This window comes from Myotis davidii, unplaced genomic scaffold (genome assembly GCF_000327345.1).
Source record: "Myotis davidii unplaced genomic scaffold, ASM32734v1 scaffold168, whole genome shotgun sequence".
Lineage (NCBI taxonomy): Eukaryota > Metazoa > Chordata > Mammalia > Chiroptera > Vespertilionidae > Myotis > Myotis davidii.
In genome coordinates, this window is record NW_006383016.1 from 9715243 (window position 1) to 9732127 (window position 16885).

Below are 16885 nucleotides of genomic sequence, written 5' to 3' on the forward strand. Positions count from 1 at the left end.
GCAGTACAGTGCTGTGATGAGGGCAAGGCCTGGATCTCAGAATACCTCAGTTCCCTGATTAGATTTCTTAACTTTTATGAGGCTACTTTCTTCACTTTAGAAATGAGGCTAATAACCCTACCCCTTAAATCTCTTAGGATTAAAATGAGTGCATGCAAAGTTTAGTTGACATCACAGTACTGGGCCCTTGGCAGGAACACAATGTTAGTTTTATTTAATAGTCTAGCTCCTTTTATTTCCAGTTTGGATGAGATGACTCAAAGTGTACTTGCATTGCTTTAATCTGATTCCCCAGCTTCAGTCATACATTTTTCAACATTCTATTAAGTACTTCCTTGGCTATCTTCTCACACCTAGTATATCCGATCTATCCCCCATCAAGTTGACTTTCTTAGTGGCAATGCCCTTGTGGCAGGCACCCAGGTGGGTGGGAATCTGTGTCACTTCTGAAATTTTGTTCTACCTCTGTCTCTCTTTATCAAACACACATGCACAGATAGTTTTTAAACTGTTAGTTCTTCTGTTTCTTTTCTACTGTTGTATCTCAAACTCAGTCCTTTGTATTGCTTCTGTAAATATTTGAATTTAATTTTCTGTTGGCTTCTGTTGCATCCCTTTTTATGTATCAGAGTAAATGCAAGAATTTGTGTGACTACCTGGTGTTCTGTATCAAACTAGGGAACAGATGGACAATCCTCTATTTATAGAGGAAACTAGTGGCCCTGTGCTCATATCTGTGCACGAATCCATGTGCAAATCAGTGTGCGAGTAGCTCACTGCCACTTGCCTCAGTTGGCCATCCCGCCCACCACAGCTATAGCTCTCTGCCCCACCTTCCTGTACCTCTCCTCTGCTTGTAGCGAAACGACCCTTTGCATGTTACCTCTTTATTATATAGGATGTCTTTCAGAACTAGTGTGAATATCATAAGTCTGTATACTGTAAATCTACATTCTATAAACACTATAAAAATTTATGTTAAATTAGAGAATTGTCACTCCAATTATTATAATTAATATTTGTTCACCTGTTATTTTCTTATTGCACAGGTAAACTCAGTGTGCTGATATTAAGGTTATTATTAAAATCAACAAGAAAATGTCACTGGAATATATCTAGAATCTATATCCTTAGGATGGAGCAAATCACTGGGAAAGTAGGGTAAAGAATGGATATTTACAATAGTTAGATTTCATTTCAGGTTCTGCATGGGTTTTGATTGTTATAATGTCAACTTCTCTCTGGCTTTTATGAAAGTGAAATGGGTTAGGAAACAGTAAGTGTAGAAGGTTTTTTTTATGTCTAAGATAAACTGGTTGTAGGTAGAGGCTACTTAAAGAAAGGAACAAAACTTTTCTTGAAGAGTAGAAAAAAATAATTGGGACTTTATCCTAAAAGAACTAGTATATTTATTTAAATTATTCTATTTTATCTTCTATTTAAGAAAATTAGGTTATGTTTGCAAAAATGAAAATTTTTTGCATAATCTTGTAGACAATATATGATAATGTGATTTTCTTCAAGTGATCATTTCTGAAAAATATTTTGGACATATTCAGTTTGTAAACATTTCCTTTATTAATACTTTGATTATCAACATGCTCTTTTGGACTTCTATTCTTATTTTCTTTTTATATATTTTAAGTTGTGTAATTTTGCCAAGTTCTTATTTGTTGATGGTATTGAATATGATTGAAGGAATTTACCAATGTTAATTTGATCAACTTAATGACATCCTATGTCTTGGTAGATGTAACTTAATTTCATTGTAATTATATTGAATTATCAGAATTTTCCAAATTTCTGCAATCAGCTCGAGACTGACTAATGGGACTGTTGACGATTTTGGCTAAACTCCATGCCAGCATTAAAGTGAGCAGACATAGTTTGATGGGGTCACTTAATAAGTGCTCTGTTTCTCAGAGAATCTGTGAGGGTCTGTTTTGTATCCTGTGCAGTCTTTTAACTTCAGGCCTTTGGAAATACATACTGAGATAACAAGCACACCTTGTACTAGGAGAATATGCCCTACTTGAAAGAAAAACAACACTTTTTAAATTCGAGACTGATTGGCATAAAGGAATTTAAAAAATTTCGAATCCTTTCTATGTCTTTTAACAAGAACACTTTATGAACATTGAAAAACAATACTTTCTTTCGTACAGTTAAATAGTGCAGCAATTATGTTTGAGAGTCCTTTTCAGATGTGATTTCTGAAGCTGTTTAGTCCTGTTAAGGATGGAGCCAGAGTCCATCCTGAGTTGACTGAAGTTACTCTTAGCCTTCTCTTCTTTGTGGCTACCAAGGGGTATATAATATTGCTAACACCTTTCAGTTGGCAACTCTCAAGGGTATTATCTGGAAGCTCTTTTTGAAATCACCTGCTACAATAGCCATCAACCTGGGACATGCTCAGTTTTCTCTTTTCTATTCCTATCATGTGTTTTGTTCACTACTTCAATAATAATGAACAGATATTTAGAAAAACAATATATTGAATTTATCAAAATAGTATTAGGGAATTTCATAAAATTTCTGATATAAAAATCACTTGAAAGAACATAGGCTTTTGTCTAAATTAAACAAAACTCAAAAGTGCCAAGAGTGAATTATAGGCTGAATTCTTGGCTGAGAATGATTTGTTATTTTGTGTGTGACAATGAATAAGAGAGTTTCAGGAGACAAAACTAACTACATCTGTTTTTCTAGTCAAGATTATGAAAGCTCTGAAAAATACCTCCACAGGTTTAGAAAGTAAAATAGGGATTCTAATTTATTTGGATCTGGTAAGATTTTTACAAAATATCTCTTGGTACTACTATCAGATGAGACAGTGAACAGTATATTCTTATTTAAAGCTTATATTTTTTTCAATGAACATAGCCCAAAATAATTGGCAACAAATCTAAATAGAAAGTTCAAAATTGAAACAAACTCTTTAATTTTACTTAATGAAGTAGTCTATCACTCTTCCACAGCAAAATAATTTTACAATAACTATTTGGACAGTTACACAAGAGTTCTTTCCTCTGATGATTTAGACAACTTTATTGGTGCTTTATGAGAGATAAGAATCTCCTCATGAATTCCCTCCAACAAAACGTAAGTTATCATGTGGGATTTTAATGCTTTGAAAATTTTAAATAAACCTTCAAAAGTGCCTAATTTGGTTCTAGTTACTGGAAAGTAGTTTATTGACATAACAGATCAGAATATGTGATATTTAAAATATTTCAAAATGTTTACTATTTGAACATGTCAGCAAATAAAAAAATAGAAAACCATCATCCATTGGCACTTGATACTTTTCACATCTGGGGGAACTGTCACAGAGATGTAAATTGTTTCCAGAAGGTTCTACAACTCACCAATGGCAAAGCCAGGAACAGAATCAATCCAATATGCAGTGTATCAAATACACTTGTTACTTTTATGTGTTAAATAATAAGATGGAACAAGATTAAAAATATACATATACACACATATATGAATTTAATATTTCTTCCTAATAAAGAACAAATGACAATTGAAAAAGCATATACATTCCTTCTTTTAAGTGCTAATGAGTTCTTACTTTAGCTTCACAGGGTATTGAGCCTTTATTGAATTTAATTTTTAAACCATGTGATCCTGTTAAGTTTCTTACATGTATCTTTTTCAACTTTTACTTAACTCTTTGTTATGTGTGTGTCCTCCTGTTAACCCTATTACCACTAGGCTAAGAAAATGTGTTATTATGGCACAAGTTCTTATAAAACAAACAAAGAGACCTGTTGTAATTCTTACTGCCTCCATATTGGATTTATTTATATCTATATGCTTTTATATTATACTTCTATAATTAATGATATATTTATACATATGTATTACAGAGCCCTAATTTATTTGTATGTATTTTTGAATGGATATTTTATGTGTATTTAATAGGCAATGAATGACTATGGAGTAAGTCCAAATACCTCTTCTACTTCCATCTCAGTCATGTTGCTACTGTACCTTGATGGCTACTTTGATTTTGTCTTTCAGAAAAGTATAACTTTACTGAATGTTGAAATCTTTGGATGTTTTTACTTAAGATACATTGCAGTTTTCTCTTTCATGGTTGTACACAGCTACAGTGGCAGAAATGCAATCACTTCCACAAATTCTACAAATGTTTTCATTTGTTTTCTGCTAATATTATAAGTCGCAGGTATTTCCTGCCTAAATCAATAATAAAATCTAAAGAATTGTGCTTTAAAATACCTTTTAGCAATTTCAGTTATGAAAGGATTCATATCTAACACAGCGACGAGGAATGAAGTTATTCTTGTAGAAGATATTGAATAGAAAGAATTGACTGTTATTTTAAGTTTAGGAGATCTTTGCTTATGACTCAATGGTCACTGGAAAGTGTGTGTTGTGGGATATAGAAATCCTCTAAGATTAATTGGAAAGCATATGCAATTGATGATGTGTAAAGACATGATTCTCACAGGACACACATTTCTAGTATTCTCTCTGTTAGTGAATATAGGTTGTTCGTTTTCAGATAGAATTATGTTCTAATGGAATGTGCAAATAAATGAATTGCAGAAGACCTTTCCTATGTTTTATGAATAATTATTTTTCTCAATTAAGCACCAGGCTTGGAATCATTATTCATTTTCATATTTTAAATAATTTACTGAGCTTAGTCAGATGAGCAAAATTATTTGTGAATTTATTTGCCAGGGCTGTCCTAGTAAATCAATGCATGAAATTTAACATGAAATGCACAGGAGGCAAAATAAATGAAACTAGCCTTCTTTGTCAGTGAGCTTGCATTAATTTTAGCCCTAAAAAAGAAATTGAACAATTGGTATGGTCACTCAATTTTTCAAAAAATATGCCTGGGAATTTTGTTAGGTTTTTTGTGTGTGTAATGGATTTTGTATTTTAAATAATGGGAACATTCTTTAGCTTAATATGTTATGCTATTTCTTTAAAAAGATGGAACCACCTATTTTTAACATCATTGAAGTTTTAAAATTAAATGTTATATATCTATAATTAATAATAAATTCATGTAATACATATGCTAATATAAATATGCTTCCACAGTTTCCTGGGAAGCCTGAACTGTTCTTTATTGAAAGCATAGAAAGGTGATGGAATCAGTGCAAAAAGCTCCTTGCTCCAAACATGCTTTGGCTTGAACCCCGTTTATAATAAATGTACATGTGGTACTTTTGAAAAGTATAGTATGATGAAGTTTTCCTGGCAGGAGAGGTTTTATTTTATGGGCTTTTGAAGCTTAACTTATTCTACTTAAATGCTGGGGTACTTGATTCACTGGTACCTGCTAGGGTGGGATGCAGCAAGTGTTGTGAGATGTTAGTGTCAGCATTGGAAATTCTGTGGTTTTTTTTTAAATATATTTTTATTGATTTCAGAGAGGAGGGGAGAGGGAGAGATAGAAACATCAATGGTGAGAGAGAATCATTCTTGGCTGCCTCTTGCATGGCCCTTTCTGAGGATCGAGCCCGCAACCCGGGCATGTGCCCTTGACTGGAATCAAACCTGGGACCCTTCAGACTGCAGGCCGATGCTCTATCTATTGAGCCAAACCAGCTAGGACATCACTGGAAGTTCTTATGTGGAAATGACATGCCAGGTTCAAGTTACCTGCATGTCTCTTCTGAATACTTTGAGTGTTATTCCCATTTCTAGGTCTTTTGAGAGAGAAGCATCCATTTCTATTTTTTAAAAGTTTCCTATGATTATGGAAATGACAGAGTACTGAATTTTTTGCTAAGTCAGCAAGACTCCAACTGTAATCTTGTGTGTTGAGCTCTTCCCATTTGTAGGACATGGAATTTGCACTACATTTATAAATCTCAGCCCTTCCCCAACAAATGTTGCCTGCTAATGCATATTATTAGTATAATTTTGTTAGGGTTAATAACAACAGACACTTACTGAATACTTGAAATAATGAATCACCATTCTTTTCTTTAAAATCCATTATCCCATTTAATCTTCAGACCAGTCCTGAGAGTTGGTTATCATAGATGCCATTATCTCATGCTCATTTCACTTTACCACATGACGTTCATTAGGGATGTCAATACTTGCCCTTTTCAAGTAATAGAAACCACATAGTTAGAGGAGAAAATGATTTAAAAATCATTTACTAGTGTGCTCTCATTTTGCCAGAGGTAACCCAGGCCATTTTCTTTGCCTGGATCTGAGATAACTTCTTTATACTAAGGGTTGGTGCATTTTTCTAATGAAGGGCCAGGTAGGACATATTTTAGGCTTTGTGGACCATATGTCTTTGGTGCAACTATTCTACTCTGCTGTTATAGTGCAAAAGCAGTCAAGGATAAGATTTTTTAAAAATAGTGTGGTTGTATTCCAATAAAAGTTTATTTACAAAAAAAACAGGAGGCTGGATTGCACCCATGAACTGTTGTTTCATAAACTTTGGTTTAGATTTCTTATTCCTAAATGACCTATTCACTACAGCTAGTTAGTATCATGACCTAAAATATCTGTTAGATATTTCTTTAGTGGACATATACTCCCTGAGTCATCAAGTCTCATGATTAAAGTATTGCTCATGTACCAGTTTCTATGTTTTTATCTCTAGTCTTCATCATTTCTCTAAGTTTTTACAGGAATGTTCAAGTGCTTAAAGTTTAAAATTTTGAATTCATCTTCTTCCCTCAGGAATTCTCCCTTTCCCAAAGTCTCTGTGTTTCAATCTTGACCTCATCCTAGCCACCGTTCCAACTTTTGCTAATTGCAAATTGCTCAAGCCACTCTCCTTATTAAAATTTTCAGAAGCTCTGCAACCCTACAGGACAAAGCTCAGTCAGATTATAAAGGCTGGGCCTGGGCTGGCTCTTGCTCAATGTCAGGGTCCTTACTCTCGCTGAACACTTTGCCCTGTGGCGGCTCTCATCTGATGTAGTTCCCACATGTCCCCTGTTACCTGACATACCTATGTTTCCTCTGGTGAATTTTTCTACCTGAAACACCATTATTCTAGTGTTTGCTTGCCTGATTGTTGTTATCCTTAAAATTTGAGTGTTATACGGCAAAAGTATTTCTTCTTGGAGTCCTCCCTTCATACCCCTGTGCTCACCCTTTCCCCCTTTCCCAACACAGCGTGAGCAGGCATTCACAAATGACTACAGACTTGAACTTGCCTTGACATTCCTCTTTCACCCTGTTTCAGGGCTGCCTTCTACAAATATGGTAGATGCTTTGTGGCAACTTGCAGAAATGAAGAAGACTGGGAATGAGGAACTAAATAGAAATTACTTCTCAAGTAATAGCTACATTCTATCAAGAAGGATATTACTGTTCTACCTGAGGTTTTAGGACATTATTTGCTCTGTATAAATTTAAATTTTATGAATTTCACTATTTTGTTTTATGTTATCCTGCTTACTTTTTGGTAGTTCCCTTTTATTCCCATTTTGCCTTTTAGAAAAAGAAATTTTGTTTCATTCAACAATTATAATTGTCTAATTTACAGTTTTTATAAATCTTATCTTCATTGTTCATGTTAGAAAGTATACCTTATTGTGTCAATAAATGATTACTATGCTCTTCTTTTAATTCATTTACTGTTTTCAGTCATAAATATAGGATTAAACTTTAAATGTTTCTTATTCCTAAGTGGGACAATTTGTCTCTTGTAAACTGAATTTAGGGGGTGACTTTCCAACATTTTTAGAGGAGGCATTCTTTTTTATTTCAAAATAATAAACTTTAAGTGGATTACTATCATATTGAGCAAGTAAAAAACTTTCAGTTAGGAACACTAATTTTATCTTTTAGTTCATGTGTGTAGCATTTACTTATATATTTAATTAATAAGAAATATTAGGTTATTTTGACCAAGACAAAACTTTGAATCAAAGATTATGGAAGATAGTTGAAGGTTTCTTTTCCTAGTCTATTTCTGCATTTTATTTGGATTTTGAAATATACTGATTGGCCCATTAGATACTTAAAATATTAATAGTTGAAGGAGGTTTTTTTGTTTGTTTGTTTGTTTTCTTGCAATCTATCCTCTTCAATTAAATGGACTCAGAAGCCTGGATCCAGTGAGTAGATGTGGCCTTGTTATAAATATAATATAGAACAAAGGTATCTTCAAACTTATATGCTATGATTACAATATATCAACAGAATGTGATGTTTCACTCAGTGATCTGTGTTCCGCAGCTTACTCTTACACCATCATGAACGCATGTGCTAAGCAGATGTTTCTTAACCATTCTGGCCATGCAAGCTCACTCAGCACTCATAGGTCATGAAAGTGTATCTCATTGTTCGATTCTCTGTGTGCAGACATGCCTAGGCCTGAATTAAAAAAAAATAAATACAGTGCATTTCCATCTTAGGCATTGTAATTTTCTTCTCTACAAGTTTGATTTGGGTCCTGTGTATATCTTTTTCTGTGCTCAACTTTAGAATCTATGGGATACCATTATAATTTTAATATCTTCGTTAATTTGAACATCTTTTTCAGTTTTGAGTCAGTTAAAAGTGTTATATTTATTTCCTTATTGTGGACCCTATTTTTCTGCTTCTTTATAAGCCTGGGATTTTTTTTGGGGGGGGGGGGTTCTGTGTCTATTTAAGGTGTGTTATATGGTTTTTAAATTTTCATTCAACTTGGAAACTTTTCGCCATTATTTTTTCTGCCCTTCTCCTTCTCTAGGGACTTTGGTTACCTGTATATTAGGCTGTTTGAAGTTGATCCATATTTCACTGGTGCTCTGTTTATTTTTTTCTTTTATTCTTTGAGTCATAGTCTTTATTTCCTTTTTCAAAGTTTCATTTTAAATTATTTCTGTTGCTATATTTTCAAGTTCACTAATCATATTTTCTGCTATGTCTAATATGCTGTTAATCTCTCCAATGTTATTAATTTTTTAATCTCAGATCTTGTTTTTCACTTTAGAAGTTAGGTTTAGGACTATTTTACATTTCCTTTCTCTACCTAAAATGCTCATTCTTTCTTGTAGATTTTTGAATACATGGAACACAGTTGTTAAATGATCTTAATGTCATTTTCTATTAATTTTAATATCTTTTTCACTTTCAAGTTGGTTTTGATTGATTGATGTTTGTTCAGAGAAAAGTTAGTAAATAAATATAGTTATTTTTAAAAAATAAGATTAGCTAAACAAATCTAGGCTTCATATTAATCAATGGATTGCTTTAAACTTTTTATTCTGAAAAATTTTATGGATAGTAGAGATGTTAGTTGTAGATGTATGTAATGCTTCAGATAATTGTGCCATAATACAGCAGTGGCAAAGTTATGTTCTTATAGGAGAAATCACTATTAGAGTAACTGAAAAAATGTTCATTTTGTTTTTTTAAAACATCTTTTAAAGTAATGTTAGTTTTTTCTATTGACTGTTTAAAATGTGAAGTTTGGGGTTCATTACTTCTTTGATCTTTTAAATAAGATTTGAAAAAAGTGTACACAAATGTAACATTTGTACTGATATAAAACTCATTTATTTTTAATTCTTTGGATAAATAGAAACATTTAAATCTTTTGTGTGGTTAATAATTTATGCAAAGTACATTTATTTTATTTCCTACCTTTTGTTACATGTCATTATTTTTCAGTCTACTAGTTTTGGTGGCATTTTATTCTGTTAAGATTTACAAATGGGTTGTTAAGCATTTGCTCTGAGTTTCCATGATAGCTTATAACTTAATGAGTTTCTATTCATCAGAAGTATGAGTTGAATTTCTTGATGGCATTAATTTAAATTTGTTCTAAAATGCAGTGATTCAATATTGAAAGCTTGTTCTTTTTTTCTTTTTAAAAGCACAATTCATTAAATTAAAGCAATTTTCATTAATAGAACCCATGTAATTTATAAATAGTTGAAATGAGATGAAAGTTTTTCTAATGTTTTCTAATCCTTAAGATGAACTCTTACTTTGATCTGCTTAGTATTGGCCCGTTTCATCGGTTATTAGATTTCCCTCTTGTTTCTTTGAAAACTTCTGTTTTGAAGATGTTGGGCCTAATTCATACAATTTACTTTTCTGTACACATATGTAGATAATTTTGCAGTATCTATTGTGTGGATTCAGAGGACCTCTGTTTTATCTACCGATTCATTCTAATTCAATTATTTGATAATTACCAGAACTTTCATTTTGACTGTCCTTCCTTCCACTTTGGTGGGCATTAAGCAATGCATTATTTGAATATATATTTATGCTTCACAAATTTACTTTCTTTGTCAAATAAACAAAGAGTCCATTTTCCCTCCTATCGAGAATCCTGACCCCATTTTCAGTCCTTCGCATGAACATGGACTCTGGAATGAGAGAAGTATTACATGCGGGTTTATGGAACATTCCTAATGTTTTTAAGAATATTGTATGTGATGTTAATTATTGTCTTTATTTAATGTGCCTGTCCTCAGAGACAAGTGAAAAAATCACATTTTAAAGTATAAAAAATCCATTGGAATTCCTCTGGGACCAGGAACATATTAAATGGTTGCTGGAAATAGAAAGCATGTGTATGATTGAATGTAGAAGATAGGAGGCCCAGAGAATCTTTTTTCCAAACTTTGTGAGTGGAAACCTGGCCCACCCACAAAGCTATGAAGCTACCCACATGTTATATGTTTAAGCAATTTACTAGTTTATAGGAGTGAATTGCTACCTTAAAAAAAATATATACATTTGGGTGGGGGATAGGAAGAGATCCTTATCTTTATTTATGTATGCATGAAAATGGCATCCTAAATGGGAAAAATTGTTTTTACAGCAATTTACATGTAGCAAATAAGTGAACAGTGCAGAAAGAGATCAAAGAACTCAACCAAATGAAATGTTTTGCTCTATTTCAATGGATGTAAGCCTGTCCAGGCTGTAGGTTTGTTTTATTAAGGCAAAAACATTTACATTTCTCTTGAGTTATTATGATCATTTTGTAACCCTCTGCTGTAGTCATATAAACCTGCCCAGTTTTTAAAATTAAAATTGATTGTGTTCTTTTATCAGCTGAAAGTTTTCCTGGAACTGATAAGTAGCTGCTATATTTAAGAGCTTCAAAATTAGTAGCACAATGAAAAGTATATGTTCAGGTTTCATGGGATTGGTAGTAGGAAGTACACCTGCTGGAAATTATCTTATGCTTTTCATGTCATTAGGCCTACTCTTCTGGCAAAAGAGAACTTGGAGATGCACCCTACTTCTTCAACCTGATTATACATTTTATAAGTCAATATCCATATCTGTTTCTTTAAAATTTAATTATGCCAACTAGCAAAACGTTCAGCATCTAGTAATTACTCAAGTATAGGATCTGCATTAATCTTCTATGTTCTATCACTACATGTCTTGAGTTTCCCTATAACTTAAGTACATACTTGGCTTGATGGGATAACATAGGCAGTTTGTAGATGTATAAATAGCTTGCCTGGAACTCACTTTCATGCACCATTTCCTTAATTGAATTCATGCACTGTGTGGTGAACAGCATTGGCCTACTGATTTTTTTAAGTGTTGTTACATTTCTTTTTTTCCAAGGAGCTTGTTTTTGTTGTTTCTTACCATCTATAGCTGGAGTGAAAGTATTCCAGTCCTGTTTAGATATCTCATGATTTGGTGACAACTTTTAAAAACCATGGTACAATACCCTGTCCAGTGTGGCTCAGTGGGTTGGAGTGTTGTGCCATGCACTGAAGGGTTGTGGGTTCGATTCCCTGTCAGGGCACATGCCCAGGTTTCTAGCTCGGTCCCCAGTTGGGAGCATGCAAGAAGCAGCCAATGGCTGTTTCCCTCTCATATTGATGATTTTTTTGTTTTTTCTTCTCTCTCTCCCTCTTTCTTCCTCTCTAACAATCAATAAAAATTCTTTTAAAAAGCTGACAAAGAAACATGGTACTATGTCCTTCAGTTCAACCTATCTGTTTTTGCTACAGCACAAATCTTTATAAGAAAAATTAATTTATATGTGATTGATAAAGAAAGGAGTTAGGTCCATATAATGTGGAAGTGGCATCAGCTCATATGCAACTTTTCCTAGATAAGAACAGCCAGAAAAACAGCAATAGGATTAAAACTTGGGAGGAAACATGAAAAACTCTCAACTCAGTTGCTGCACTGAATGCAAAAAGCCTTTATACCATTCATTTTTGTTTGATTGATATATTAGTTTTTCAGAGAAATGTGGTAAAACATCCTTCTATGTTTTTCGATTTGGAAATTATGTTTTTATAATTCAGTCATTTGTATGTTTGTCATTGCTAAAACATTATTCTTTGTGTTACAGAAAGAACATGATAAGATGTTTTGTTGTTTCATTTTTCTAAAACAGTGTATCTACATATATATGGCAACCAGAATGCCATAACGACGGAATGACCGGTCCCTATATCACCCACTGCAGCCAGCAAATGGGCTTGATCAGGGGGTGGGTCCAGCAAGCCAATCTCCGGTGTCCTCTCCCCCCACCTGGCCCTGCCCCTGATCAGCCTCTCCCATCCTGATCACCCCGTGGTCTGTCCCCTCAGCCAGCTCTGCCCCCAATTGCCCACCCCCACACCAATCGGGTGGGGCTGGCCGGCCAACCTCCCATGGTCCCTCCCCTGCTGCTGACCTCCAATCGCCCCCCAACCCATTCAGGGGCAGGCTGGTCAGCCCACCTCCCACAGCCCCTCCCCACAGCCAGCCCTGCCACCGATTGGCCCCACCCCACCCCAGTTGGGGCCAGGGCTTGCCAGCCAGGCTCCTGTGGCCCCTACCCCCAGCTGGCCCAGCCCTGTTTGGGCTCTGATCAGGGCAGGCTGGCCGGCCAATCTCCTGCCCTGCCGTTTCTTCCTCCTGGCAGGCCCAGCCTGATCCACCCTTATTGGGTCCAGGCTGGCTGGATCCCACTCATGCAAAAATTCGTGCACTGGGCCTCTAGTATGAGCAGAGACTAAGGGAAGGGATTAGTAGGAGAGAGTGAGGGTGGACTATACTTTAAAATTTTTCTAGTCAATAAATGTACATAAATGAACAAATTGCAATCCTTGAAAGTTTTGATAATTTGGTAATGTGAAAGAATATATCTATTTCTGAATGATCATTCTGTATATGCACTTGCATTGTAAATTATTTATTTTAAGCCTTCATGTCTTTTATATTCCATAAAAGAAAAATAGTACTGTAAAACCACAATAATTTAGAGAAATTATGAAAGATCACCCTGTCCTTAAATTTTAAATTAAAAATGTTTATAAAAGTTGTTTGAATAATTTCAAGAAAATGTTATTTTAACACTGCTAAAAATAATTCTGTATAAGTTTCCTTTAAATTTAAGAAATAGTTTATTATTTGTTAGATATCCAATTAATTACTTTGAATTAGATTCTTCTAAAGAACTTCATGTACTTAAGTAAGCATACTTGAATTTTATTGATATTGTTCATTTAACATATATTTATAAATATTTACCTTCTGCCTAGTTTCAAATTACAAATTATGATTTAAGTTGAGTGAATTGGTATGATCATATTTTTATACATTTGACTCTGTCACAAGTTGAAACAATATTAGCACTTTATGTTTTTCAGCATTTTATTCTCTGAGTGTTTACTGCATCTGTATTGATAAAGGATGATTCATTAATCATATTAAATATTTATGGCTTGGAATGCTTAACTACAAATTAACACAAATTTATAAAAATAATATTATAATTTTAGTTTCTTTAATGTTACATATTCAAAGAAAAGTGAAGAAAAAGTATTCTAATTGTTAATTTTTATATTATTTTTCAGGTGCATTTTCTTGATTATAAATCAGTACATTTTGATCATAAAATGGAAAACCTAATGCAGATTAGGGAACTAGCAAAGGAAGTGAAAGAAAGAAATATTTTATTATGTGGACTTCTCATATATTACCCACAGGTAGGTAAAATGTTGTTCTCTTTAGATTATATGTCCTATAGACTACAGATTTGGTAGTGGGAGCCTGACTTTGTTAAAAGCAAAGAGATGTGTTATTAAGGAAAATATTGGCTGGAAAATTACTTATCTCAACTCGAGGGGAAAAATCAAAAGAAGTGCTTTGATTAGGGGAAAAAAACATGAAAGCTAGCAAATTGTCTTACACTAGGTGGCCCACATAGAATTGCCAGATATGCAAATAAAAATACAGAATGCCCAGTTAAATTTGAATTTCAGATAATAAATAATTTTAAGTATATTCCAAATTTGGAATTTGAAATTTGCAATCCATATTTAACTGGACTTTTTTATTTAATTGGTAACCCTAATGTCATAATTCTTAGCCATTTGTATGATTTGGAATCGCTTATTTATTTTATGTTAGGCTAAATATGTTGGTGAATGTGTTCTTAATCACTTGAAAACAGTGCTTGGCATTCAGATTACCAGAGGACGTTATTTAATTACAGAAAAATCTTATCATCAATGTCTTTTAATAGCAGCAAGTTAGTTAAGCAGAAGGTAAAAGAAATTAGCATTATAAATTTTTTGTGCAGAGAAATGTTATATAAATCAAACCTTTTGGAACCTATTAGAGAAGGTGGATTTTTCATTTTACATAGATACCTTTCATGGAATTTGAAGAATGCTCTAGAGTTTCTTAGAAGTACCACATAGCAGTCAAAGAAATCAAATAGTCAACTGCTTTTTTAATGATTTGGAATAAAGATTATTTGGTACTGACTGCCCAGGAAATGACAGGTATTTAAAGTTATATGGATGATGAATAACAGCTATTGTTGCTGAAATATTTAAGGTGCTTTTAGCCTGAAGGTAACATTTCTTTTGAAGCAAGTGAATTTTCATCAATATAAGGTTTATCTTTTAGCGAGTCCCTTAGTTTTCTTTAACTTTTGAGTTTGTTTCCTCTGCTTCTAAAATATAAAAGCATGACCTCCAGTTAGTCATCAAGAACAAGGCATACTTTGCTTAGAATCATGGAATTGTAAACTGTTAGTGCTGTAGGGGCTATTGGTGTTAGGATAACCAAAGCCTAAAGGATACATAAACTTCTCCATGGACATATAACTGTCAGAGCTCAGGAATATTTTCTGTTCGTTAGATTGTCTTTGATTGTACTCTAGATTATTACAGTGGTAAAAATAAATCAGTTCCTTCTTTTGTGTCATGCAAGGATCATAGATGCACACCTGTGCCCACTATACTGACATAAAATAGAGTTCATTGAGGAAAATCTCAAAAGCTGAGAAATGGTAGAGTACACACAATCCCTGGGACTTTCTTCATTCTATGATTTAGGCTAAGCAAAAGGGACCATGCTGGCATTCCAGTGGTGAGTATGGTTGCCAGATAACTATAGCATTCCCAGTTGAATTTGAATTTCAGACAGTCTATAAATTTTAGTATAACTCCTAATGGCCCAGTGCACAAACTTGTGCATGGGTGGGGTCTGGTGGGCCCACCCTGATGGGTGCCATTGGAGCTGGGCCTGTCGGGGGGAGAGGATGTGGGAAGGTTGGCCATCTGGCCCCACCTCTGATCAGGGTGGGGGAGGCCTATCAGGGGCGGGGCTGGCTGGGGGAGGGGCCGTAGGAGGTTGGGGGGGTGGTGATTGGGGCCTGGATAGGGCCAGTTGGCCACTGCAGTGTGCATCATAGTGACCAGTTGTTCTGGTTGTTCCGCCGTTCCAGTAGCTGGGCTTTTATATATATAGACTAGTGACCCGGTGCACGAAATTCATGGACATTAAAAGGGAATTAATTTGAGGAAATATTTAGCCCACCCTGATGGGTGCCATTGGAGCTGGGCCTGTCGGGGGGAGAGGATGTGGGAAGGTTGGCCATCTGGCCCCACCTCTGATCAGGGTGGGGGAGGCCTATCAGGGGCGGGGCTGGCTGGGGGAGGTTAGTAAAATGTATATGAAAATCTTCCTCCTATCAGAGTCTGGGGCACGCCACGGGAACCAGAGTCAAGTCCCTGCCCACCCACGTGGGTGCCCACCCACGTGCACCTCAAAATCACGCGAGACCCAGATCCGGCTGGCCCCAGCCCTGTCAAGCCCCACCAGGTGGGGGGTGTGGCCTCAGGTTGCCTGGCCTGGCACCGGGGCGGGGGGTGCGACCTGATGTCCTCCGGCACGGGCAAGGGGTTGCGCCTTGAAATCCCCTGGCCTGGGCCAGGGAAACATGGCATGAGGTCCCCCGTCAAGCCCCACCAGGTGGAGTGCGTGGCCTGAGATCCCCTGGCCCAGGCCAGGGTGGGAGGTGTGCCTTGAGGTCCCCCGTCAAGCCCTGCTGGGCATGGGGCATGGCCTGAGGTCCCCTGTCAAGCCCCACTAGGCGGGGGCACAGCCTCAGGTCCCCTGCCCCAGCCCACTGCCATGCAGCCTCAGGCCCCTGCTGATTGCTCGTTAAGGCTCGTTACAGGAACTCGGCCTCCACTGTGGGTGCAGCCATTTTGTGTTATGGGATCCCTGCTTCTGCTGTGGGTACAGCCATCTTGTGTTATGGAATCCCTGCCTCTGCTGTGGGCGCAGCCATCTTGTTATGGCATGATGGTCAATTTGCATATTCCCTCTTTATTAGATAGGATTAGAGGCCCAGTGCACAAAATTTGTGCATGGGGGGGGTGTCACCTCAGCCCAGCCTGCACCCTCTCCAATCCAGGACCCCTCAGGGGATGTTCTACGGCCAGTTTAGGCCTGATCCTAGGTATCAGGCCTAAACGAGCAGTCGGACATCCCTCTCACACTCGGACCACTGGCTCCTAACTGCTCACCTGCCTCCCTGATCGCCCCTAACTGCCCCCACCGCTGGCCTGGTCACCCCCAACTGCACCCCCTGTCGGCCAGGTTGCTCCCAACTTCCCCCCATCACTAACCTGGTCACCCCTAACTGCCTCCC

At 36.1% G+C, this 16885-nt stretch overlaps 1 protein-coding gene across 1 annotated transcript in view; it reads left to right on the forward strand.

Moving 5' to 3' along the window:
• ISPD (isoprenoid synthase domain containing) overlaps positions 1–16885 on the forward strand; it is a 144976-nt gene that overhangs the window by 60439 nt on the left and 67652 nt on the right. Inside the window, exon 9 of the mRNA XM_006779100.2 lies at positions 13791–13922. Within this exon, the coding sequence (XP_006779163.1) occupies positions 13791–13922 (132 nt within the window). The remainder of the gene's footprint in view (positions 1–13790; positions 13923–16885) is intronic.